We start from the raw sequence: 25,052 nt of genomic DNA on the forward strand, positions 1-25,052 counted from the left end.
TGAAGCCTGTTGCATTAACATGCATGACAGGGAAAAAAAAAAGAATGTAGATGGATATAGTAAAGAAGAGATAGCTTTTATACTAATATCAAGACTATTTGGACTACTTGGGTTAAATGGATATATTAGTGTGAGGGAATAAACCCAGGATATACACTCTACTGCTGAGCCGTCCTGGTCCGATTCAGATTTTTCTGCTGTGTTGCAGGAGAGACCAAAGCACTGTTCCACCATTCATGGAGCTCCACCCATGTTAGTCCTTTCTGTCCCTCATGCACTGAAAGGAAGCATTCTACCCGTGGAGTGACTTTAATGGCTTTGGGTTAAACTTCCTGAATATTATAACCAAGTGTTACAGAATGTGAGTATTACACATTACTTTGTCATATTAACTTAAAGAGTACAAGGCAGAAACTCTGGGTAGAGCTGATTTTAATTTCTAGTCAAGATGTCTGAGGAGGTAGCCTATGGTTATGCAAAAAAGACTTTCATGCCTGAGGCACCAAAGTCCCCTGTTTACTCTCCAGGACCACCATAAGCCTAAAGTGGTAAAAACTTCATAGTCAATCATTTTTATAAATTGAAGTTATAGGTAAGAAAGAATGATATAACATTATCATGTCAATTTTTTTTAAATGTTTTATTTGTTTATTTATTCCCTTTTGTTGCCCTTGTTGTTTTATTGTTGTAGTTACTGATGTCGTCATTGTTGGATAGGACAGAGACAAATGGAGACAGGAGGGAAAGACAGAGGGGTGGAGAGAAAGACAGACACCTGCAGACCTGCTTCACCACCTGTGAAGCTACTCCCCTGCAGGTGGGAAGCCGGGGGCTTGAACCGGGATCCTTACACCGGGATCCTTACGCAGGTCCTTGTGCTTTGCACCACCTGCACTTAACCCACTGAGCCACTGCCCGGGTCCCATGTCAATTTTTTTTACCAGATTAAACTATGTTTTTTTTTTTCAGTGGTCACAGTAATGTTTCTTAAGATTGAAACATATATATATTTTTTTCCTCCAGGGTTATTGCTGGGGCTTGGTGCCTGCACTACGATCCAATGCTCCTGGAGGCCATTTTCCCCATTTTGTTGCCCTTATTGTTGTTATTGTTATTATTGTTGTCATTGTCATTGTTGTTGTTATTGTTGGGTAGGCCAGAGAGAAGTCTAGAGAGATGGGGAGACAGAGAAGGGGAGAGAAAGACAGATACCTGCAGACTTGCTCCATTGCCCTGAAAGAGACCCCTCTGCAGGTGGGAAGCAGGGGGCTCGAACCAGGATCCTTACACCAGTCTTTGCCCTCAGCACCATCCGCGCTTAACCCGCTGCGCTACCGCCTGGGCCCCCAAAATGCTATATTTTTTTAATCTAAAAAAAAACATTTCAGTAGAATTTTATTGTAGTATGAACTTGATTTTTTCCTGTTATAATATGCATATCTTTAAAAAAAACAGATTTCTGGTGACTCACCTCAGAAAAGAATGTAATTCTTGTCCATCACTTAACAGCCTATTTTCAGTTCACATGATAATGCAGATTTTGTCTTTACTAGTCATTGTAATTGGTTACATTATATTAGGCCAGTATCAAGTATTTCCTGAAGTATCTCTCTTAAAATAGAATCAAAGGCACTCAAGTAGGTAATAGTGATCCATCGACTTACAAAGCCCCACTGAGCCAGAGGAAGACAAGGAGACATGTGTTTCCCACATCCTCCTCCCTGTTCCCTGTAATTTGTTTCCTCTCTACCTCCTCTCCTTCCTTCTTTGATTTGGGAAGATGTTAATGAGAGCTCTGGCTAGAAGGGGAATTCTACAGGAAAGCTACTACTGCCCCAGTGTTGAAAGGTCCAGAATCACTGGCATTCATGATTTTCACAAGCCCCAGAAGGTAAAGAAAGACTAGACATTCCTAACTTCTTATTCTAATTTTTAAAGCTTTACTTGAAAACTCCCTGGCTGGGGAGATAGCATAACGGTTATACAAAAAGCTTTGCATGCCTCAGGCACCAAAGGTCCCAAATTCAATCCCCAGCACCACCATTAATCAGAACTCAAAGTGTTCTGTAAGAAAAGGAAAACAACAAGAACAAAATTGCATTCCTGAAAACTCCTCCTCCAAAAGCCTAGCAAAAAGCTCTAGAAATCCCATCTTACTGTTAGCATAATGATATGATGCTATGCATTCATTTATTATTGGATAGAGACAGAAAAATTGAGAGGGGAGGGGGAAGGAGAGCGGGAGAGAGACAGAGAGACACCTACAGCCCTGCTTCACCACTTGTGAAGCTTTCCCCCTGCAGGTGGGGACAAGGAGACCTGTGTCCTTATGCACTGTAATGTGTGCGCTTAACCAGGTGTGCCACCACCTGGCCCTGGTGCTATGCATTCATAATAACCTCTTTCGATGTTTGTGTTTCCAATCTGGGAAACAGTCAATTTAGGGGCTGATGTTGTTCCTAGTTAAAAAAAAGTCTATGGCAGCAGGTACTATAAATTCTTTTGTACTATAGTTTTTGCATGACAAATCTTTGTTAAAACCTAGTGATGGCTGTAAAGTTCCTCCTCACAAAAATCTATATACAAGCATCTTGTAGATAAAAACTTGCATACCATTTTAAAGGTCCATTTTTGTAAATATAGTGAAGGCGAAGGGGGCTACCTAGAGGAACATGCATGTTATGGTAATTTTTTTTTTTCCTTTAAAGGGAAGATTTTTAGATGCAAAAGTTAAAAATCTCCTATATGGTATGAAACAATGTGGTTGAGAATTAGTTTACTTAAACAATCAGCTTTAGCACATTTTCAATCTTATAAACATTTAAAGAAAAATATGGGTACACAAAACACTTTAGAAATTCCAATTATGTTTTATAAAGGGAAATAAAACCTCACAAGTTTCTCTGAAATGTACACATTATGATGTTATAAATGTAAGGCTTCAAGAAAACATCGTAAATACTCAAGACTTCATAATCCTGACCAAAACAAAAAAGCATACCACAAAATTTGACTTTTTTTTTTAAAAGATAAAAATAGCGTTCACTTTTTATGAAAGAGAAGAGGTTTCACCATCCCTGCCAAGATCTTGGGTAACTGTGCAGCAATGACTTCAGACATCATCTCTGGAAATTCGACACTTAGTGATCGGGACTGGATAAATGTATTTAAGCAGTACAGATGAAGTTGTTTGACCAGCTGTGGGGTTAACAAATGCATGAGAAACATGTGAGCAAAAATGATAAATTCATATTTTATTCAAACATGGCACCTTACTTTTCCTGACGAAATACTTAATGTTTTCTTCTTACTAAAATGGAGATAACTCCCCTTATTGTCTACAATAATGTGTAAAAACCACATATGAATATATTTTATAATATATATATCTTTTATTATATATATATGTGTGTATATATATTCATACACACACACACACACACACACACACACATATATATATATATATATATATACACACAATTGCTACCAGAGTTATCCCTGGGACTTGGTACCTGTGTGATGAATCCACTATTCCTGGTGGCCACTTTTCCCTTTCTCTTCCTCCTCTTTCCCCTTCCCCTTCTTTTCTTTTTATTTGATAGGACAGAGAGAAATTGAGAGGGGAGGGAGGAGAGAGAGGGGTATGACTGCAGCACTGCTTCACTGCTCATGAAGCTTCCTGTACCTTCAGTTGGTAACTGGGGACTTTAACCTGGGTCCTTGCGCACTGTAACATGTGTACTCAACCAAGTGAACCATTACCCGGCCGTTCTCCCCCTTCTCTATATGGGTACTAACTAAGTTAAAGGTTTATCAGTATCCAACATTAATATCATAAATATTTTATTGTATGGAGTCTCTCACTCCCCCCCACCCCCCTCCAGAACAGTGCTCAGCTCTGGCTCACGGTGGTACTGGGGATTGAACTTGGGAGCTCTGGGTCTCAGGCATGAAAGTCTGTTATACAAACCACTGTGCAATCTCCCCATCACCTTTCATGTTCCTTTTTATATGATTCAATTGCTATTCTGCTAGATTAATCACCTCGTGTTTCTGTATACTTTTTAAAAATTATTTATTTTTTTAATGACACAGAGAAAGATACACAGAGAGAGAGAGAGAGAGAGACGCCAGAGTACTGCTCAGCTCTGGCTTATGGTGGTACTGGGGATTGAACCTGGAGCCTCAGGCATGAGAGTCTCTTTGCATAACCATTATGCTATCTATCCCCAGGCCTGTAATCTACATTTATCTCAGTCTAACAGACAGATTTGTGAAAACACACCTCAGTATGGTCAGACATGCTGGCAGCCTCTCAGTTTCACCTGCTTTTTCTGTACTAGCATTCTGAACCCCCTTGGCCCCCCTGCTCTATGCCTGCTTGCTTTAGTCCAGACTCAGCACTGTTAAACTGCTGGGACTGATGACTGCACCCCTCTCCAGTGGGCCCCTCTTGCAGCTGTGCTTGAAGCAAGCTCTCGGAGACCTTGCATGGCTAGAAATAGAACTTGATGCCATCACACTGGGTATACATTTTTTGAAGATGTTCCTTTCCTTCACAATCCTGAAATTATCACTCTATCAGCTTTTCATTTCCAGTGTTGCTCTTGGCAAGTGTGACCGAAATCTGAATCCTGACCATCTGCATGGGGTTGCTCTTCTTCTCATTGCTATAGTTTGGGATATTCTCTTCATTTCCCACATGAAACCATTCACAGCATCCTGCCTTGGCTCAACTGTGTCTATTCACTAAGCCCTCACTCTTAGAAAGCAGTAGCTGAGCAGTAGCACAGCGGGTTAAGCGCACGTGGTGTGAAGCACAAGGACGGGCATAAGGATCCTAGTTCGAGCCCCCAGCTCCCCACCTGCAGGGGAGTCGCTTCACAGGCGGTGAAGCAGGTGTCTATCTTTCTCTGCCCTCTCTGTCTTCCCCTCCTCTCTCCATTTCTCTCTGTCCTATCTAACAACAATGACATCAATAACAACAATAATAACTACAACAATAAAAAATAAGAAGGGCAACAAAAGGGAAAATAAATAAATATATATATAGAAAAAAAGAAAACATACACCCTTCAGTTCCAGCAACTCTGCTTCTATGATTATTTGCACAATTACTTCTCTTTGATATTCCTATATTTATTTATTTCATTTGAGACATACAGAGCATTTTAAATGAGAGAAAAGGAGAGAGACTTTAGAACATCAACTCAGGTACATACAGTTTGTGGATCAAACATGGAGTCTCAGTTTTACTTAGTCCCAAGCTCGTCTCTCTCTAGCTACCTCCCTGGCCATCATATCTGTTCTTCAATGCTTAATTTTATGTATATTATTGCTTAAATTTTAAAAATTTATTTTAATTTTTAAAATTATTTTACTTACTGGATAGAGACAGAGAAATCCAGAGGGAAGTGGACATAGAGAGGGAGAGAGGAAGAGAGAGACACCTGCAGCCCTGCTTTATCACTCGTGAAGCTTTCCTCCTGCAGGTGGGGTCTGGCATTAATTTTTATTTTAATAGTTTTTATTCTTGTTTAAAAGACAGGATATAATTTTACTTTTTTTTTGAATATCTGACTTTCCTCCTAAACTTTCTTGTGTTCTTTGCACTGGTCAATGTTACTTCAAGTAGCTTTTCCCTGCTTTCCGCTTTCTGTTAGGAAGGCTATGATGTCACAATAGCCAAGGAATCTCTACTGCTTCTCCCGCTCAGGAGAGAGGTTTCAAAATATGACCTGCTGAGTAAACGAACAGTGTTCTTTTTAATGCTCTGATTGCCATTTCAGGGTGGCTTCTGAGCAGAGCAACAATTAAAGCTTGCATCTGATACATCTTGACTAACCACATCTAGTTTGTCTTATTAACCTAGTTCTAATACTGGACATTTCTACTTTTCTTTTTATCTTGCATAGTCAGTACTACAGTGGGCATTACCGCACATATGCTAAACATTTACTCAGCTATTTATTTAAGATAAATGCTCAGAAAGTGGACATTCAAAACCTTTTTTTTATCCATCAGAGAACTAGGGCTCAGTGTCTATATAAATCCACTGGTCCTGGAGGGATTTTTTTTTTTTTTTTTTGATAGCGTGAGAGACAGAAAGTAAGGAGAGAGAAGGAATACCTGTAGCAATGCTCTAGCTCTTAGGAAGCAGGTCCTCATGCCTGGTACTACGTGAACTCTACCAGGTAAACTGTCACACAGCCCCACACATGTAAAATGTCACCTTTCCTGTGTACTGCCAACTTGTCTCAGCATTGCTAGTAGCTTCAAATCCTATCCAAAATGGTATAAGGGGCTCCTTTTTCATAGCTTTAGCAGTTTCTCCCAGATGTGTATATGATAGTTTCTAACTTAGGCAAGACATTTCAGAATGTATTCAGGAAGATGAAGGATGATTCTTATTAGTCGTAAGTCATTTTCCAAAAATATGATCAGGGACTGGGAAGAGGCACACCCAGCTGAATGCAGACATTGCCTTGTGCAAGGGCTTGGGTTCAAGCCCCTGATTCCCACCTACAGAGGGGAAGTTCATTAAGTGGTGAAGCAGTGCTGCAGGTGACTTTATCTCCCCCCTCTATCTACATCACCTGTCTCTACTTCTTTCTGTCCTATTAAATAAATAAATAGGAATATATGGCCACTGGGAGTGGTGGGTCCACCTGCAGGCATCGAGCCCCAGTGATAATCCTGGTGACAATAAGAGACAAATGTGTGTGTGTTAATAGTGGTCTCTGAGTGACCTACAATGCGCATGAAAAACTACCATAGTAGTCTCTAAACAGTGTGATACAAACAGTGCTTTAAAACCTTTATGTACGGGGGCTATGTGTCGGTGTGCCCAGTCAAGCACACAAAGCAATATGAGCAAGGACCAGGGTTTGAATCCTGCATCCCATCCGTAGCAGGGTCACTTCACAAACGGTGAAGCAGGTCTGCAGGTGTCTACCTTTCTCTCTCTTCTCTCTTAATTTCTCTCTGTTCTATTGAATAAAATAGAAAAAAGGGGGCCTGTTGGTAGAGAGGTGGGTTAAGCGCACATGGCACGAAGCGCAAGGACCGGCATTAGGATCCCGCTTCAAACCCCGGCTCCCCACTTGCAGGGGAGTCACTTCACAAGTGGTGAAGCAGGTCTGCAGGCGTCTGTCTTTCCTCCTCTCTGTCTCCACTCTCCTCTCGATTTTTCTCTATCCTATCCAACAACTATGACAGCAATAACAACAACAACAATAAACAACAAGGGCAACAAAATGGGAAAAATGCCCTCCAGGAGCAGTGGATTCGTAGTGCAGGCACCGAGCCTCAGCAATAACCCTGGAAGCAAAACAAACAAAATAAAATAAAATAGAAAAAAAAGGAAAAAAATGGCTGTTAGGAGCAGTGGATTCATAGTGCCAGAAATAGACCCCAGTGATAATCCTGGAGGCAAAAATATATTAAGTAAAAAAAAAAAAAAAAAGAACTTTAAGTATGAACAATGGAAAGGAACCAAGTGGGACAAAGTTTAGGTTTAGCATTTAAGAAATCACCTGGTGACCCGGGAGGTGATTCAGCAATGGTGCAATGGACAGGAGTGCATGTGTGAGGGCATGGGCTTATCCCTAGCACAGCGTACACCAGGGTGAAGCTCTAGTCTGTCTGTCTGTCTGCCTGTCTGCCTGCCATTCCCTCACACAATAAATGCACAAATCAGTTAAAAACAACAATAACAACCTGATCCATCTTTCTAGTCCTATTTCCAACTCTGACACCATCTCCCCAGACAATACCTTTAGCCCACCTGCATGTTAGCTGCAGGGCTCAGGCAAAAATTAGTAAAGTCATGGGCCCCTGTAGAATATACTTGAAATAGACCTACTAGCTTTTTCCAAAATGGAGACCCCAAATCTCATCTGCTATATTCTTGCTTTTAGGTTCCAAATTATTAAACAGTTTGTTCTGGTTTATATCTTAATGCTATTTCCGACACCAAGCTGCAGATGCTACCATGATGCCAACCTGACTCACCCAGGCAGACAACCTCACCAATGTGTCCTGGAGCCCCACCTCCCCAGAGCCCTGTCCCACTAGGGAAAGACAGAGACAGGCTGGGAGTATGGATTGACCTTCTAATGCCCATGTTCAGCAGAGAAGCAATTATAGAAGCCAGACCTTCCACTTTCTGCACCCCATAATGATCCTGGGTCCATACTCCCAGATGGATGAAGAATAGGAAAGCTTTCAATGGAGGGGATGGGATATGGAACTCTGGTGGTGGGAATTGTGTGGAACTGTACCCCTCTTTATCCTATGGCTTTTGTCGATATTTTCTATTTGTTATTTTATTTTTTTATTTCTGTATTTCTTTTTTTTAAACACTTTTTAAAAATTTATTTTCCCTTTTGTTGCCCTTGTTGTTTTTTATTGTTGTTATTGATGTTGTCATTGTTAGATAGGACAGAGAGAAATGGAGAGAGAAGGGGAAGACAGAGAGGGGGAGAGAAAGACAGACACCTGCAGACCTGCTTCACTGTTTGTGAAGTGACTCTCCTGCAGGTGGGGAGCCAGGGGCTCGAACCCGGATCCTTACGCTGTTCCTTGTGCTTCGTGACACGTGCACTTAACCCCTGCACTACAGCCAAATTCCCTCTATTTTTTGTTTCCTAAATAAATCTTTAAAAAGTTGTATAGTGTCAGAAAGTATTGATATTCTAGGAATGAAATGACTTACATCATGCAAACTATCAAGAAATTTTGTGAGTTGGTAGAAGCGCTGTGAGCTGGAGACGACTCCTTTCTGCCTCAAACCAATTGCCTTGATGAGCTCTCTGATGTAGCTTGTTCTCATGTCTTCAAATTGGCTTTGACTTCTCAGTCCTTCCAAAGGAACTGTAAGTGGCAATTACACGTGACAGTCAGGTTTTGAAAAACACACACACACACACAAAATAAAAAACAAGAGTTTATAATGAACTGTGTAATGTTTTCTTTAAACATGCAAGTCTAAAAACAAGGATCTCAAGTCAAAAAGAGGGAAACAGTTCTGATTCTAACAAGTTTCAGGACAGGTAACTTTTTTTTTGCCTCCAGGGCTATTGCTGGGGCTCGGTGCCTGCACCACGGATCAACTGCTCCTAGAGGCCATTTATTTTCCTTTTGCTGCCCTTTTTAGGACCAAAAAAAATCCCATCCTGCCTGATGTCTTTTAGTAGTAGTTTATCAATTAACAACAGGCTGCCAATATGTGATAATTAAGTCATTCAGTATTTCACTGGAGCAGCTGGGGTAGCTCAAAATTTTTCTCTCTCACCCTCTTTCCTGGATTTCAGATCTATGGTGAAACAGCTCTGCTAAACATGTATTTCCTTAGAGCCCTCTCCCTTAGTCACTGTTCCCTTATCATCACATATAGTATTATGTACCTGGAAGAATTTTATCTCAGGTTCTTTTTTTTTGCCTCCAGGGTTATCACCGGAGCTCAAACACCTCATCACAGACCCCTGCAAGCGTCAACCCGGCTTTGACCTAGCACATTATGATTGGGCCCTCCTCAATCGCTATCGAACAGGCCATGGCTGGTGCGCCGCTATGTTCCACCGCTGGGGAGCCAGAGACGACCCGAACTGCCCCTGCGGCTACAGACAATGACCCACATAGTCAATGACTGCCACCTCTCCAGATTCAAAGGAGGTCTCGAAACTTTACATCAGGCTCAACCTGACGTTGTTGACTGGCTACGGAAGAAGGGCAAACGCTAGAAGAAGAATGCCTGCAGTATGAATCCACTGCTCCTGGAGGCTATTTTTTCCCCTTTTGTTGCCCTTGTTGTTTATTGTTGTTGTAGTTATTATTGTTGTTGTTATTTCTGTCGTTATTGTTGGATAGGACACAGAGAAATCGAGAGAGAAGAGGAAGACAGAGAGGGGGAGAGAAAGATAGACACCTGCAGACCTGCTTCACCACTTGTAAAGCAACCCCCGACCCCCTCCCCGCCCCCTGCAGGTGGGGAGCCAGGGCTCGAACCAAAATCCATACGCTGGTCTTTTCACTTTGCACCATGTGCACTTAATCCCCATGTGCTACCGCTTGGCCCCCTCTCAGGTTCTTGTTAATTTCTCATGTGCATTGTTCTTATAAACATCTTGGTGGCAAATTAGGAGAAGCAGAATCAAAGGATGTTAATACAGACATTCAAGGGCTGGGTCTATCTGTGCATGGAAAGACATGCAAAGGTAAAAACAAAATGAAACAAAGCCACAATGGGTTTTAAAGATGTCTCATAACAACAATAACAACAACAACAACAACAAAGACAACAAAAGCAACAAAAGGGAAATTAAATAAATAAAAAAAGTCTCACTCGGTTCCATGGTAAATCACTAAGCTCGAGGGACATGTGTTCTCTGTCTACAGGACAGAAGTAGAATAGTCTGTGCCTCTTCCTCTGAGATCAATGCTGCATTCTCAACAATGCATTCCCTGACTCTCCTGGCTACACACTGAAGTAACACTTCCCAGTGGCTTACAGTGGGCAACAGATATGTGTCTGTGTGGCACAGGGCACTTCTGGGCCTGGCCTCTAAACCTTTTCTTAATCAGGGCTCCTCCACCAAGCAGACCCATGGAGGACTCTCTGGAGTCTAGGAGATGGTGCAGCCCCAGCAGGCAGGCACCTGGTCTTTCTTGCTCACTCATTGCTGTGGGGCAGAGTCATAAGTTAATGGTCCTTGTTTTATGCTACTGATCTTTGTGGCTACTGCTGACAGCAGTGAACCTGTTCTGACATCAAGGGTACAGCCTCAAACCTATGTGTGCGTTTTGCACAGTAAATCCTTTGTGGGGTAGGGGTGGAAGGAAGTATAATGAGTATTTATACAGTGAAAATTCATCTTTAATATTTGACTGGGTGAATAGGAAAAAAAAATCACCTGATTATTTTTCACTAAACAGACAGGTGAATTCACCTTCTTCCCCTCATCTTGGATGGATGGAGCTTGCAGGAATCATGTGAAGTGAGCCAGAAAGAGAAGGATGAATATAAAATGATCTCACTCATAGGAGTTAAGGGAAACAGAAAGCAGAACTTGGACTGGGTTTGGTGTGTTGCACCAAAGTAAAGGACTCTGGGGCGGGGGCCTGGAGCGTGATGGCAGAGGAGCACTTAGAGGGAGTGAGGTGGAAAACTGAGAAACGTTATACATGTACCAACCACTGCATTTTACTGTTGACTGGAAACTACTACCCCCCCCCAATAAAGGAAAAAAATGCATAAAGTGAAGAAAAAAACTAGAATTAGGTGAACTGATAGACTATTTTGACATTATGTGCTAGACAATAGCCTGAGAGATAGCTGCATGCGAGGTGGCTCAGAAGTGCTTTGCAGGCCTTCCATGGGACCCGGGGTTTGATCTCTGACAGCAAGTGAAAACACCAAGGATGTAATGGAAATGAAAACACCTGTGCTTTGGTGCCTTGCCTTCTCTTCCCCCTGCCTTTCTCTCTCAGAGAGAGAGAGAGAGAGAGAGAGAGAGAGAGAGAGAGAACACAAATTGGGCCAGGAGGTGACTCAGTGGTATCATGAATGTAGAAGACCCCAAGTTTGCTCTCCAGCGCTGCATAAAAAAGTCTCAGCAATATGAAGCCATCTTTAGTGTATATGACAGTCTGGCAAGTGCTTCTCCTTTGCAGTCACAAGTGAAAATTCACACCTCATGTATAATCATTTGAGCACGTGATGGTTTGAGACTCTCTTAATGGACCAAATCTCTGGATTTGCAAGTCATTCTGTGTTCAGTTTCTTGTACTCACTCACTTGTATTCAGAAGAAGTAATACTTTCATGCAGAGGAATTCTTCCTGGCTCACCTGGAGTTTCACAAACTCCTGTGGGATCTGCCACATTGTAAGGCATAACGAATAGAAGGATGATTCCTTCATCCGCTGTCTTGCAACACACACAACACACAAAAGAAAAAACAGGGGTGGGGGAGGGGAGAGCCACACACAGTGTCTTAGTCAGGTTATGTAATTCACCAGAGTACAGAAGGGTTAGTAATCATTTTATATAGTATTTTTTTTCCTTATATACTATTGAAAACAACTTTTAGTAAAAAGACTCAAAAAACATCTTCTCAAGGTATATTCACACATTGAACTTTTGAGGCTTGGTAAATTTAAAAGTTAGAAGATAATATTAGGCATACCAAGATTAATGTTGTTTCTTACTTTTATTATCACATTTTTAAAACCCAAGCCAAAAAACACAGAGGACAGTTGTAGCACCTGAGGAAAACTTAGGTGATATTTTATTTACTGGTCCTTTTTTCCCCCCATGAAACACATGTATATGTTTGTATGCATACAATGATTTTTTTTTCCCCACAGAGTTTACATTATATGTTGTCTAATGAAAGAATGTATTCTGGGCACACTGTGAACCATTCTAGGAGTAGGTACAGTGATTAGCAATGAACCAGCAAGCATTAAATAATTGATAAAATCAAACAAATTCTGAAGGATGAGATTTATTCAAGGTAATTCTTCAACTATGAGCTGTTTTGTAAAAATCCGTACCAGTCAAATGAAGCTAAAAAGAGAACCAGAGTTTGACTCAAATATGAAGCTTAAACTCAACTGTCACTCAGGTTTTGGCAGGTTTTTACAATTCTTCTAAGTCTCAGTTTCCTGAGGATGAAGGATGCTGACTCCTTACAAATTTCAAAGAATTGTAGGGGAAAATGTAGTAAGGTATATGAAAAGTACCTCCAATCTGCAATGACTTTACGCAAGTCTGAAAAACGTAAGTTATATAGTAACTTACAAGTATAGGTTTATTAGTTTAGAATTTTGAGTTAGCATTCATCATTAGAAGAGTGTAAATATTTTCACAGAGACTCATATTTAGCTTAAGGTTGTATGTAGAAAATTAATCATATTTACCTTTCAATATTTTAAATAAATTACCAGTCTGATTTTTCTAGGAAGAGAGAGAATATTTTTACTTTTTAAAAGTAAGTTAGCACTTTAAGCAAGAAATATTCCTAATTCACTTCACTTATTTTCTTTAGTACTAAGGTACACACATTTAATTTGACACATATTTAATTTTGTATTTATGTACATTTCTTGATATTCTCTTAAAACTTTTTAAACTGGAGTTAAGACAATTATCACATATTGAAACAAAAGGAAAAAAATTCTCCAAATGGCAAATGACTGATAAAAAAAAATAGTTCTTATTAATATTTCCACACAAAGCGACATCCTGAAGTCACTCTGCTAAATCTTTCAGAAAAGCTCTATTGTTTAGGATAATGACTATATGATAATCTGTAGAAACCTAATTTTTCAGGTTGCCCTCCACACACTTCCTAGGATTAGCAGGAACAGCCCAAGTCAGGTGGCTACTTACTCATCCAAGATGAGATCAGGAGCAAAGTACAACATCTGCCCGCTCACATGCTTGTAGGATCTCCAGCCCAGTCCAAACACCATCAAGCTCATCCACGAATACTGGATGAGTGTTATCTGGTCATCAATATGCAAGTTTCGAAAGCCTACAAAATTTTATAACGGAATATCAAATAACAGTCTCTCCCTCTATCTCCCCGCCACCCACCTCCCCAAATAAAAGAATAAACTGAAAAGGCTCAGTAACTTTGGAAGTCACTGCAGTTAGTCACAGTGATCTGGCATTTCTGGGAATCCACTAACTGAACCCATCCCCATCACTCATTCCTTCTACTCTCATTGGCTGAGCACCACTGTGTGCAACTACTCAACAGGAGAGGCCAGCTCAACTACTCAACAGGAGAGGTGCCTGAGAGACTAGGAGATGCAGCAGGCAGCTGGGAGCTGAGGGGAAGGCCCCTGAAAGAGGAAGAGAAAGCATCACTACAGAATAGAATCATTCTATTCAAGAACTGAAATTCTTAGGGATATACACATAAACTGCTACTTTTAAATATTTGTTTAACTCATCAGAGACAGAGAGAGATGAAGGGAGAGAGAGATGAAGCTAACACCAGAGCATCACTCTGGCATAGACAGTGTTGGGGGTCAAACTTGGAACCTCATTAGCTTAGGACTCTAATGGGTTTTTGGTTTTGTTTATTCACTGTGCCACCTCACAGACCGCTTAAACTTTAAAAAAAACAAAAACTGGATAAGACTGAGATAGGAAGGGAAGACAGACAGGGGGAGAGGGGGGGGAGAGATAAAGAGAGAGAAGGAGAGAGAAAGAGAGAGATACCTGCAGACCTGCTTCACTGTGACTCCCCTGAAGGTGGGGATGGGAAGCTGGGGGCTCGAACTGGAATCCTTGCACAGCACGGGTCCTTTTTCTTCATACTTACTATGTGCATTTAACCTGGTGCACTACCACCCGGCCCCTTAAATTTTTTTTTTTAAAGATTTTATTATTTGTTTATCAATAAGATAGAAAGCAGGCTGGGGAGACAACATAATGACTGCAAAAGACTTTCAGGCCTGAGGCTCTGAGGCCCCAGGTTCAATCCCTCGCACCACTATAAACCAGAGCTGAGCAATGTTCTGGTGTTTTTCTATCTCTCTCATTTAAAAATAATAAAATCATTAACATGAGCAAGAACCCAGGTTCAAGCTCCCACTACCCATCTTCAGGCCTGCAGGTCTCAGTCTCTCTCTCTCTCTCTCTGTGTGTCTCTCAGTCTCTCTGTCTATCTCCCTCTCCATGCCTATCCCCTCCTTCACTCTTCAATTTCTTTCTGTCCTATCGAATTGAATAGAAAGAGAAGAAGAAAGGAAAAAGTGGCTGCCAGAGTGGCAGGCACCGAGCTCCAGCAACAACCCTGGTGGCAATTAAACAAACAAACAAACTTTTTTTTTTTCAAATGTAAGCTAGAAAGAGAACTAGGACACCACTGATACATATGATGTCAGAGGCTGAATTCAAGACCTCATGCTTCTGAGTCTAGCACACTAGCTGCTGCACCACCACCAGGAGGCTCAACTATTGTTGTTGTTGTTGTTGTTTTTAATACTACTGTTTTCAATTGTGTCACATCTCCTTTTTATTAAACAACCTTTAGTTACATCTTAGGTAGATTCCATAATCTTCTGAACACCTGTTGAAACTTCATCCAGTCTTGTTTTAAATACTCGCAAGCCCCAGAGGATTAGAGTGTGCACATATGCTCTATTCTTTCACAAGTAAATGCATTTTGACTAAAGTAGACACCATCTTCCCTCGCTCTCTTTCCCGTCCTCTTCTCTTTTTTCTTTTCTTCCCTTTTTTTTCCCTGTTGTGAGGGAGAGGAGATTCTAGCTGAGTATGATATAGGGAATAATAAATATTTTCTACAGATGATAGTAAATAATCTATCATCTATAGAAATATATAATAGTAAATAACCTATAAAATAATATAAGAGTAAATAATCTATCATCTATAGAAAATATTTATTATCCCCTATATCTTTTAAATTGATTTTATAACCATCTAAGGAAAGTGTTTATATTATATCAATAATTGACTTACTATGTTATTTTTCACACTAGGCTTATGTTTTATGGTAATTGGAGTGGTGTTTAAAATTTTAAAAAAGGAGTGGTGAAGCCTCACTGGGAGACGGTATGGAGAGTCTTTTAAAAAATACTTTTATTTATTTATTATTGTGTTGTTCATTATGCCAGGTCTGCTGCATTGCTTGATGCTGTGGTCTATTTACATAGTCACTGTTTTGCCTGAGACCCGCCCTGCCTGCAGGGCACTGGTTTAATCCCCACTGGTTAGATAGAATTCACACTCTTTTCCTTCTCTCCACCCACTTTCCTACTCACTTCCTTTTCCGGCCGGCCACTTCCACCTCAGAAGATATAAAGGCAGATTTTTTTTCTGATGAATAAAAACATTGCATTGTGTTCCCACTCAGCCATGAGTTCCTGGTTATCTCTCTCCTGCCCGCGAAGCTAGCCCAACATTATTGGATAGAGATAGAGGTAAATTGAAAGGGGAGGAGAGAGAGGGAGAATCTTCTTCTTCTAGCGTTTGCCCTTCTTCCATAGCCAGTTAACAGCGTCAGGCTGAGCCTGATGTAAATGAGATAGAGAAACACCTGCAGCCCTGCTTCACCATTCCTGAAGCTTTCCCCCTACAGGTGGGGACCAGGGCCTTGAACCTGGGTCCTTGTGCACTGGAATGTGTGCTCTTAACCAGGTACACCACCTCCTGGCCCATGGGAAGCCTTTAAATAAAAATGGAAGTACCTTATGATCCAGTAACACCACTCTTGGGCATTTATCCAAAGGACAAATACTAATTCAAAGGGACATATGCACCCCTATGTTCATAGCTCCATTATTCACAAGAGCCAAAGAGTGGAAGCAGCCTAAATGGCTATCAACAGATGGCTGGATAAAGAAGCTACGGGATATATATTCCATGAAATACTACTCTGCAATAAAAAAGATGATATTGGGGGCTAGGCAGTAGCACACTGGGTTAAGCTCAAATAGTGTGAGGCATGGGGACCGGCACAAGGATCCCAGTTTGAGCCCCTGGCTCCCCACTTTCAGGGGGGTTGCTTCACAGGTGGTGAAGCAGGTCTGCAGGTGTCTATCTTTCTCTCCCTCATCTTCCTTTCCTCTCTCCATTTCTCTCTGTCCTATCCAATAACAAAAGCAGCAACAACAATGGAAAAAAAAAAAGATAGCCTCCAGGAACAGTGGATTCCTAGTGCAGGCACTGAGCCCCAGCAATAACCCTGAAGGAAAAGAAGAAAAAAAAAAAAAAAAAGATGATACTGTGTGCTTTGGGACAAAATGGATAGAACTAGAGTGATGATGCTTAATGAAATAAGTAAAGAGATGAAAGACAGCTACAAGATGGTTTCACTCATATGGAGTCTAGAACTAATACCCATCAACTTGCAACACACACACAAACTGTTTCTAAGACTTGTAAGAACTCTGTTGGTTATCTTTGGGAGGGTGAGAATACACAACTTTGGTGGTGGGTGTAGTGTGGAAGTATACACTGTAATCTTAAAATACTGTAACCCGGGAGTTGGGCGGTGGTGCAGCGGGTTAAGCGCACATGGCGCAAAGCGCAAGGACTGGTGTAAGGATCCCGGTTCGAGCCCCTGGCTCCCCACCTGCAGAGGGGTTGCTTCACAAGTGGTGAAGCAGGTCTGCAGGTGTCTTTCTCTCCCCCTCTCTGTCTTCCCCTCCTCTCTCCACTTTTCTCTGTCCTATCCAATAATAATGACATCAATAACTACAACAATGTTAAACAACAAGGGCAACAAAAATAAAAATAAATAAATAAAAATTAAAAAAATATTGTAACCCATGATTAGTCACAAATAAAAAGCAGGGGGATAAGACTGATGAAATAGGGGTTGGATGGTAGTGCAGCAGGTTAAGTGCACGTGGTATGAAGCACAAGGACTGCCGTAGGGATCCTGGTTCGAGCCCCCGGCTTCCTACCTGCAGGGGGTTGCTTCACATGTGATGAAGCAAGTCTGCAGTTGTCTGTCTTTCTCTCCCCTTCTCTGTCTTGCCCTCCTTTCTCCATTTCTCTCTGTCCTACCCAAGAACAATGACAGAAATAGCAACAATAATAATAACCACAACAAGAATAAATAAAACAACAAGGGCAACAGAAGGGGAAAAAAATGACCTCCAGGAGCAGTGGATTCGTGGTTCAGGCACCGAGCTTCAGTGATAACTATGGAGGCAAAAAGAAAAAGAAGAGGAAAAAAAAAACAAGACTGGTGAAATAGCTCACTTGGGGAGTGTGCTGCTTTGTCATGTACAGGATAAGCCCTGTCCCCCAGTGCACTGAAGGAAGTTTTGGTGTTGTGGTCTCTCTCTCTCTCTCTCCCCCCTTCCCCCCCCCTCAGCTTTTCTGCCCTTAGCCTCAATGTCTATCTTTACCAAAAGTCATAAACTATGTCTCAGCTATTTCATGAGTAGCTTTTTAGAATGGAGATTATTCTCCCATTCACATGCTTATGCTTGTTTCTCTTATTAGCATTTATTAGCCTTTGGGGCACTGCACTCTCAAGTTATTGAGGGCTTTCAACAGTGGAACACTGGCATGCATGCTATATTATAAAAGGTGAACGGCACTGAGAAAATTTAACACTTAGACAACAGTGGAACATTGGCATGCATGCTATATTATAAAAGGTGAATGACACTGAGAAAATTCAACACTTAGACAACTGCCAATCTTTACAGCATAAAGTATATTCTTTCAATTTCATAAAATGGAGTCCAGTCCAGAAAATTCTGTTTGCTCTGCCTTCCAGCAGGCTGGTCTCTGATAAATGGACAATGTTAAATCATTGAACATGCCTCATACAGAAGAGTAGTAGCCATTAACCATAATGCCACTCATTAATGCACACTGAGACAAAGAGTGGAACAGCTCAATCAAATTCCCATTGATTATAAGGATCAGGTACATTTGAGATGATGATCAAGACGAAAACCTTCACACAGAAAAGGGATAGATAATTCTTAATTAATTAATTTAGCAAATAGTAAAGAAAAATAGCTTTTCCTTTTAAATGACTTGGCCTGAAAATTTCTGATAAAAATACAGCTATACCTGCCCAGGCCCTAATGCTTTGAAAAAGTCCTTCCAAGCCTTCTATCTGACCTCTAGATAGAAGGGGACAACACAGAGACAGTGCTTCTGTAAAAGCTCTCATTTATGTTGGGGGCTGGCTAGAGTGAACGTGTGCAAAGATCTGGGTTCAAGCCCCTGGTCACCACCTGAAGGAGGGATGCTTCATTAATGATGGAGCAATGCTGCAGGTGTGTCTCCTCCTTCTCTCTCTCTCTTTCTCTCCTCCTCCTTCTTCTGATCTCTAGCTCTCCCTGCATCTCACCCTCTATTAAAAAAAGAAAGGAAGGTAGGAAGGGATAGAGAGAAGGGAAGAAAGAGAGAAAGGAAGAAAGGGAGAGAAGAAGGAAAGAAGGAAGGAAGGAAGGAAGGAAGGAAGGAAGGAAGGAAGGAAGGAAGGGGGGGAGGGATACAGGGAGGGGCTGGGATGCTGGAAACAGTGGTGTTTTGCAGGCATCAAGTGCCAGTGATAACCCTGGCAGCAAAAATAATAATAATAATAATGAGTAAACAGACTTGAGGATTAATAACCTGAGGAAATACAGTTCTTGTTATATATCAACTCTTCAACCCCATAATTTAGAGTTCCCTAAGTATCTGTTTAAGCACCTCTTTGGTATGAAGCATTTGCTTGAAATAAGACAAAGAACAGAAAGTCACTGCTTTGGCCTTTTACACTGCTTGTCTGGTGAGGACAAGCTGAACCCAATTACAAGGCAGAGAGGGAGTCAGCAATATAGGAGAACTTGGGGTGTCTACAACACCCTGGAGAGGGATAGAGAGACACCGCAGACCTGTTTCACCACTCACGAAGCTTCTCCCTGCAGGTGGGGATCAAGAGCTTGAACCCATCCCTGTGCACTGTTGTGTCTGTACTTGACCAGGTGCGCCACCACCTGGCTGCCTAAGATCATTTGTACAAGTGCCATCTGGACTTTATAGAGAAAGGGGAAGGTTCCTGCTGTCTTAGGGTTTAAAAAAGCAATAGATAGTTATAGCTCTAACCAAATCATTTGGCAATTGGGTTAACTTTGAGAATCCCATTGTTAGGATTTGCTGTAGCATACAAGACTTCACCATAATTTATGTCCTTTTATGCTACTTACTTATAGCTGTATCTTATAAAGGAACACCACCAGTTGCTTTTGTTCTCCCTGGTCTAAGCTTTTAGGAGATTTAATATTTCAAAGAACAAGCCATTATTAGAAATGTAATAAGAATTTGAGCCCACTGTTAAAATTCAATCTGATTACTAATTTGAAGTCTTAAGTGCTTAGACTGAAGGAGCATATACTCAGAGCTATGGTCTATGCAACAAAAAGTTTGAGACATTCAATCTATTTTTCCCCTCTCTCATAAATTGAATAGTAACTTGTGAGACCATAAATTAATATGAGTGTATATTAACACTATTCCCACCACCAAAAGTCTGTGTCCCATTCTCCACCCCCACCCTCAGCCCCCCAGTGAGGAGAACATTCACCCTCATCCTCTACCCAGAGATTTTTTTACTTTGGTGTCCTACTCCAAACTCAGATTCTGCTTTGAGTTTGCCTTTCTGTTCTTTCTCAACTCCTAGTCCTGAAACCTCTAGGGGAGGCTCACTTTCCTGCATGCTTCTCCCAATTCATACCAACTGATACTGCATCTGCTGATACCAACCTAATCAATGCAACCAGTACCACCTCGGCATGTTTCATTTCGGACTGCATCCAGGGACGTCAGGCATGGAATGTGAACCCGTCAGCTTCATTACTCTGGTGAGACCTTTCCTAGCTATTCATAGCACTCTTTAAATTCATTTCGGGTGTACACTTCTTAACAAACCTCAAAACCTAGATATAGACCAGGGTCCATGAGATGGGGCATATGTACACATATTCAGAAGTTGGGGAAAAACATATATCTTAAAGCGAAAGTGCTCAGTAGTTTTCAGTGAGTCAATAAATATAACAAGTGAGCAGAAAGACCTAAAAAGACACCATAACATACCTAATGAAAGTTTCTACTTAGACCTAGATACCCTGCTCACCTACTTCCTATTACATATCCCTCAATCACTCCAAAGCTAATCTTGTCAGGCAAAGTAAGGGCTACAAAAGCTGAATAAGGGCAAGAGACCAGCATACTTTAATGATGACTCTTTAGTCACTACCAGGCCACCCCATCCCCTGGGGCCCTAGTCAGGGAGTCCTGGGATTCCCACACAGACTTGATGGGCCAAGACCTCTAACAGATCCCTCTCTCCACTGTCACTGGTCATCTCCATCAGGAACAAAATTATGGACCTCTCTGTGGGCCCCTATTGGACCTGGCCCTCAATGTGGATCAACAATGGTAGGGAATGCTCCATTCTCCAAAGGAAGGTTGGATAGCATACTCTGCCTACCACCAGAGGATGATGGGTCCTGAAATTGGCCCAGCCTGGAAGGTTCCTAACAGTGACCATGGAATGTGATCTCAGACCTAAAGGTATGCAGAAGTTACATAGGCTCCTGTGCTGTTGCTACATAGGCCCCAGATCAAATCGATGGGGTTTACAATTAACAATATTTATATATTTTCCCTATATTTGAGAGCTACTCTCTTCCCTGATCCAGCTTTCTGGTCCTTTTTCCAACTATGGCATCATGCCCCCAGATAATAGCTTAGGTCACCCGCATATTAGATGTCAGGTGCAGGTAAAAACTAGTTGGGTCGTGGACACCTTGGAATATACATAAAATAGACCTACTAGTTTTTTCCAAAACGGAGACCTCAAATCTTCATCTGCAATATTCCAGCCTTTAGGTTCATGATTAGTCAACAATATGTATGGCTTTATAGGTTAACTCTTTTTTTCAACTACTAGGTTCCAGATGCTACCATGATGCCAACCTGACTTCCCTGGGCAGAAGACCCCACCAATGTGTCCTGGAGACCCTACCTCCTCAGAGAGAGACAGGCTGGGAGTATGGACACACCTGCCAGTGCCCATGTTCAGCAGAGAAGCAATTACAGAAGCCAGACATCCCACCTTCTGCACACCATAATGACCCTGGGTCCATGCTCCCGAAGGTTTAAAGAACAGGAAAGCTATCAGGGGAGGGGATGGGATATGGAGTTCTGGTGGTGGGAATTGTGTGGAATTGTACCCCTCTTATCCTATGGTCTTGTTAGTGCTTCCCATATTATAAATAAAAACTTTTAAAAACAAACAAACAAAAAAAGTGCCATCTGTAGGCTCCAATGTCTTGGGGATCTCCATTAGAAAGAAAAGTATTGGGGAGTCGGGCTGTAGCGCAGCGGGTTAAGCGCAGGTGGCGCAAAGCACAAGGATCGGCATAAGGATCCCGGTTCGAACCCCGGCTCCCCACCTGCAGGGGAGTCGCTTCACAGGCGGTGAAGCAGGTCTGCAGGTGTTTATCTTTCTCTCCCCCTCTCTGTCTTCCCCTCCTCTCTCCATTTCTCTCTGTCCTATCCAACAACGACGACAACAACAATAATAACTGCAACAATAAAACAACAAGGGCAACAAAAGGGAATAAATAAATAAAATATTTTTAAAAAGAAAGAAAAGTATTCCTGAAATACTATGGAAGATATTATAAGATAAGTTGCAATTATTGTTAACAGGTCCAAAATAACAGCAGAACACAGACAAAGGAGAAATGAGGAGCCAATACAAAGATTGTTAACAGGAACTTGTAGACAATTGGCTGGAGGCTCCCAAGCATGCAGCCACCTTTGTTGAAACTAACCCTTCACTCCTGATTGTAATCTAACTCCCCCACCACACTTTCCTATTGTGAAAGAATAACCTGATGACCAACACAGCTTTCTAGTAGCATAATTCCTTATACTGTAAATAAGTAAATTGGCTTCCTGGCTTTTTAGTGAGCCTCCTTTAGCAAATATCCTTGCACAGGCCACTGGCAAGTGTAGGGATGGGTAAATGGAGCTTCTCTTGCATGCAGAACTGATACCCACCTGCTAGGATGGGCTGCACCAAAATGCATTCACATCAAGAGCCCAGGCTCCTGACTTCTCCTTTTAATGCCACTTTTGCTGGTCTTACACACAGCAAATAGACCTACTAGCTTTTTCCAAAATGAAGACCCCAAATCTCATCTGCTATACTCTAACCTTTAGGTTACTGATTATTTAATAGTTTGTTCTGCTTTAATGTTTTTTTTAAATTTTATTTATTTATTTATTTTTCCTTTTGTTGCTCTTGTTGTTTTTTTACTGTTGTAGTTATTATTGCTGTTATTGATGTCATCATTGTTAGATAGGACAGAGAGAAATGGATAGAGGAGGGTAAGACAGAGAGGGGGAGAGAAAGACAGACACCTGCAGACCTGCTTCACCTCCTGTGAAGCAACTCCCCTGCAGGTGGGGAGCCGGGGGCTCGAACCAGGATCCTTATGTTGGTCCTTGTTCTTTGCACCACGTGCGCTTAACCCACTGCACTACCGCCCGACTCCCTATCTTAATGCTTTTTTCAGCCACCAAGTTGCAGATGCTATTATGATGCCAACCTGACTTCTCTGGGTAGATGACCTCACCCATGTGTGCTGGAACCCCACCCCCCCAGAGTCCTGCCTCACTAGGGAAAGAGGCAGGCTGGGAATATGGATCGACCTGCCAACACCCCTGTGCAGCAGAGATGCAATTCCAGAAGCCAGACCTTCCACCTTCTGCACCCCATAACAATCTAGGGTTCATACTCCCAGAGGAGTAAAGAATAGGAAAGCTTCCAGTGGAGGAGAGGGGATACAGAACTCTGGTGGTAGGAACTGTACCCCTCTTGTCTTATGGTCTTGTTGATCAATAATAATAATAATAATAACAACAAGAAGAGCTCACTGAGCTTTCATCCAAATTAACAAACTACTATTTGAGCTACAAATGGTTATTCTAAATCTTGTCAGTTCATACTGAATCTTCTCAAAAAGAATAGAACCTCCAAAATTCAAAAGAAATATGAACTCTTGTCAACAAAAAGCAGAGATGAGCTTTTCAAAATAATAGTAAAACTTAAACCTAAGAAACATAAAACTTATGAGTAAACACTTGTAGTTTAGACAAAAAAAAAGTTTTTTTTAGTGCTATCATAATAGTTTGATTTAATAGCAGTCTGTCCAATTGGAAAAGGACATTCTACTAAGTTTTTATTTATTCATTCATTCATTTATAAAATGAAAATATTGACAAGACCATATGATAAGAGGGGTACAACTCCACACAATTCCCACCACCAGGACTCTCTGTATGCATCCCCTCCCCTCATAGCTTTCCTATTCTTTATCCCTGTGGGAACATGGACCCAGGGTCATTATGGTGTACAGAAGGTTGAAGTGGTGAAACAGAACTGCAGGTGTCTCTCTTTCTCCCTCTCTCTCTCTATCTCCCCTTTGTCTTGTAATTTCTTTGTCCTATCAAAATAAGGTCTGGCTTCTGTAACTGCTTCCTTTCTGAGCATGGGCGTTGACAGGTTGATCCATACTCCCAGCCTGTCTCTCTCTTTCCCTAGTGGGGCAGGGCTCTGGAGAGGTGGAGCTCCAGGACACATTGGTGGGGTCATCTGCCCAGGGAAGTCAGGTTGGCATCATGGTAGCATCTGAAACCTGGTGGCTGAAAAAGAATTAAGGTATAAAGTAAAGCAAATAGCTGACTAATTCTACTTAGTTTTAAACATTCAGAACTTTTCTAATAGAAAAAAAAAAAGGCATTACACGTCCAAGGCCTCTCTGTAACAAAGAAGCCAATGAGAACCTAGGCATTTTGATCTTTCTATAAAATTACTTTCTCTCCACTAGACTAGTGCATCTTATTAACTTTCCTCAACATGCATTTTTCTAAAGGATTCAACAAACAGGAATCCATTCTTCTTTCTGTTTCATAAGACCTTGAATTTTCATAATAATCTATCTATTGAATCTCAAACCTTTCAGGTACAATAATAACCAAAAAATGTATTGCAGCAGATTGTGAAAATAAAACTTTTTTTTTAAGACTATTGAATTTAGTTGGAGACTGAAATGACACAGTATGTTTAAGTCTTGATCAGACACTGGAAAAATAAATTAGTATGAAGATTATCACTGGTGTGAAGAGAACATAATTTTTAAAAAATGTCCCATTTCTAATTATGAGAGTAATGCCTCCCTAGCAACTTCTACTCATTTTTCTCTCAGCTCTGCAGTCAAAGATCTGACCTAGTGAGAACTACAAACTTATAATTCTTTCAGCCTTTTTGCTCCTAAGGAGCAAAAAGAAAAGAAGAGAAGAGAAAAGAATAGAAGCTTACTAATGAAGCTTTTTAATGATAAAATTCAGCATCTTATCATTAACTACCACCTGTGCCTGAATATAAATTAGAGAAAAGGGTCATTGCAGATGTCCTAAGAAATTGATGGATTGTGGTCCAGGAGGTGGTGTAATGATAAAGCTTTGGACTCTCAAGCATG

General features: G+C 41.3%; 1 protein-coding gene across 6 annotated transcripts in view; it reads right to left on the reverse strand.

Annotated features, from left to right (window-relative positions):
* Positions 1 to 1,789: 1,789 nt before the first annotated feature.
* PGR (progesterone receptor) overlaps positions 1,790 to 25,052 on the reverse strand; it is an 81,965-nt gene continuing 58,702 nt past the window's right edge. For 3 of the 6 annotated variants that reach the window (XM_060179726.1, XM_060179727.1, XM_060179725.1), the window contains 4 exons: positions 13,399 to 13,543; positions 11,801 to 11,931; positions 8,720 to 8,877; positions 1,790 to 3,198 (listed from right to left, as the gene is read on the reverse strand). In XM_060179726.1, the coding sequence (XP_060035709.1) occupies positions 3,043 to 3,198; positions 8,720 to 8,877; positions 11,801 to 11,931; positions 13,399 to 13,543 (590 nt within the window). In that variant the 3' untranslated portion in view covers positions 1,790 to 3,042. Of the gene's footprint in view, positions 3,199 to 8,719; positions 8,878 to 11,800; positions 11,932 to 12,926; positions 12,964 to 13,398; positions 13,544 to 25,052 lie in introns of those variants that run through there. The other 3 variants (XM_060179728.1, XM_060179729.1, XM_060179730.1) reach the window with 3 other exon arrangements.

This window comes from Erinaceus europaeus, chromosome 20 (assembly GCF_950295315.1).
Source record: "Erinaceus europaeus chromosome 20, mEriEur2.1, whole genome shotgun sequence".
NCBI classification, from domain to species: domain Eukaryota; kingdom Metazoa; phylum Chordata; class Mammalia; order Eulipotyphla; family Erinaceidae; genus Erinaceus; species Erinaceus europaeus.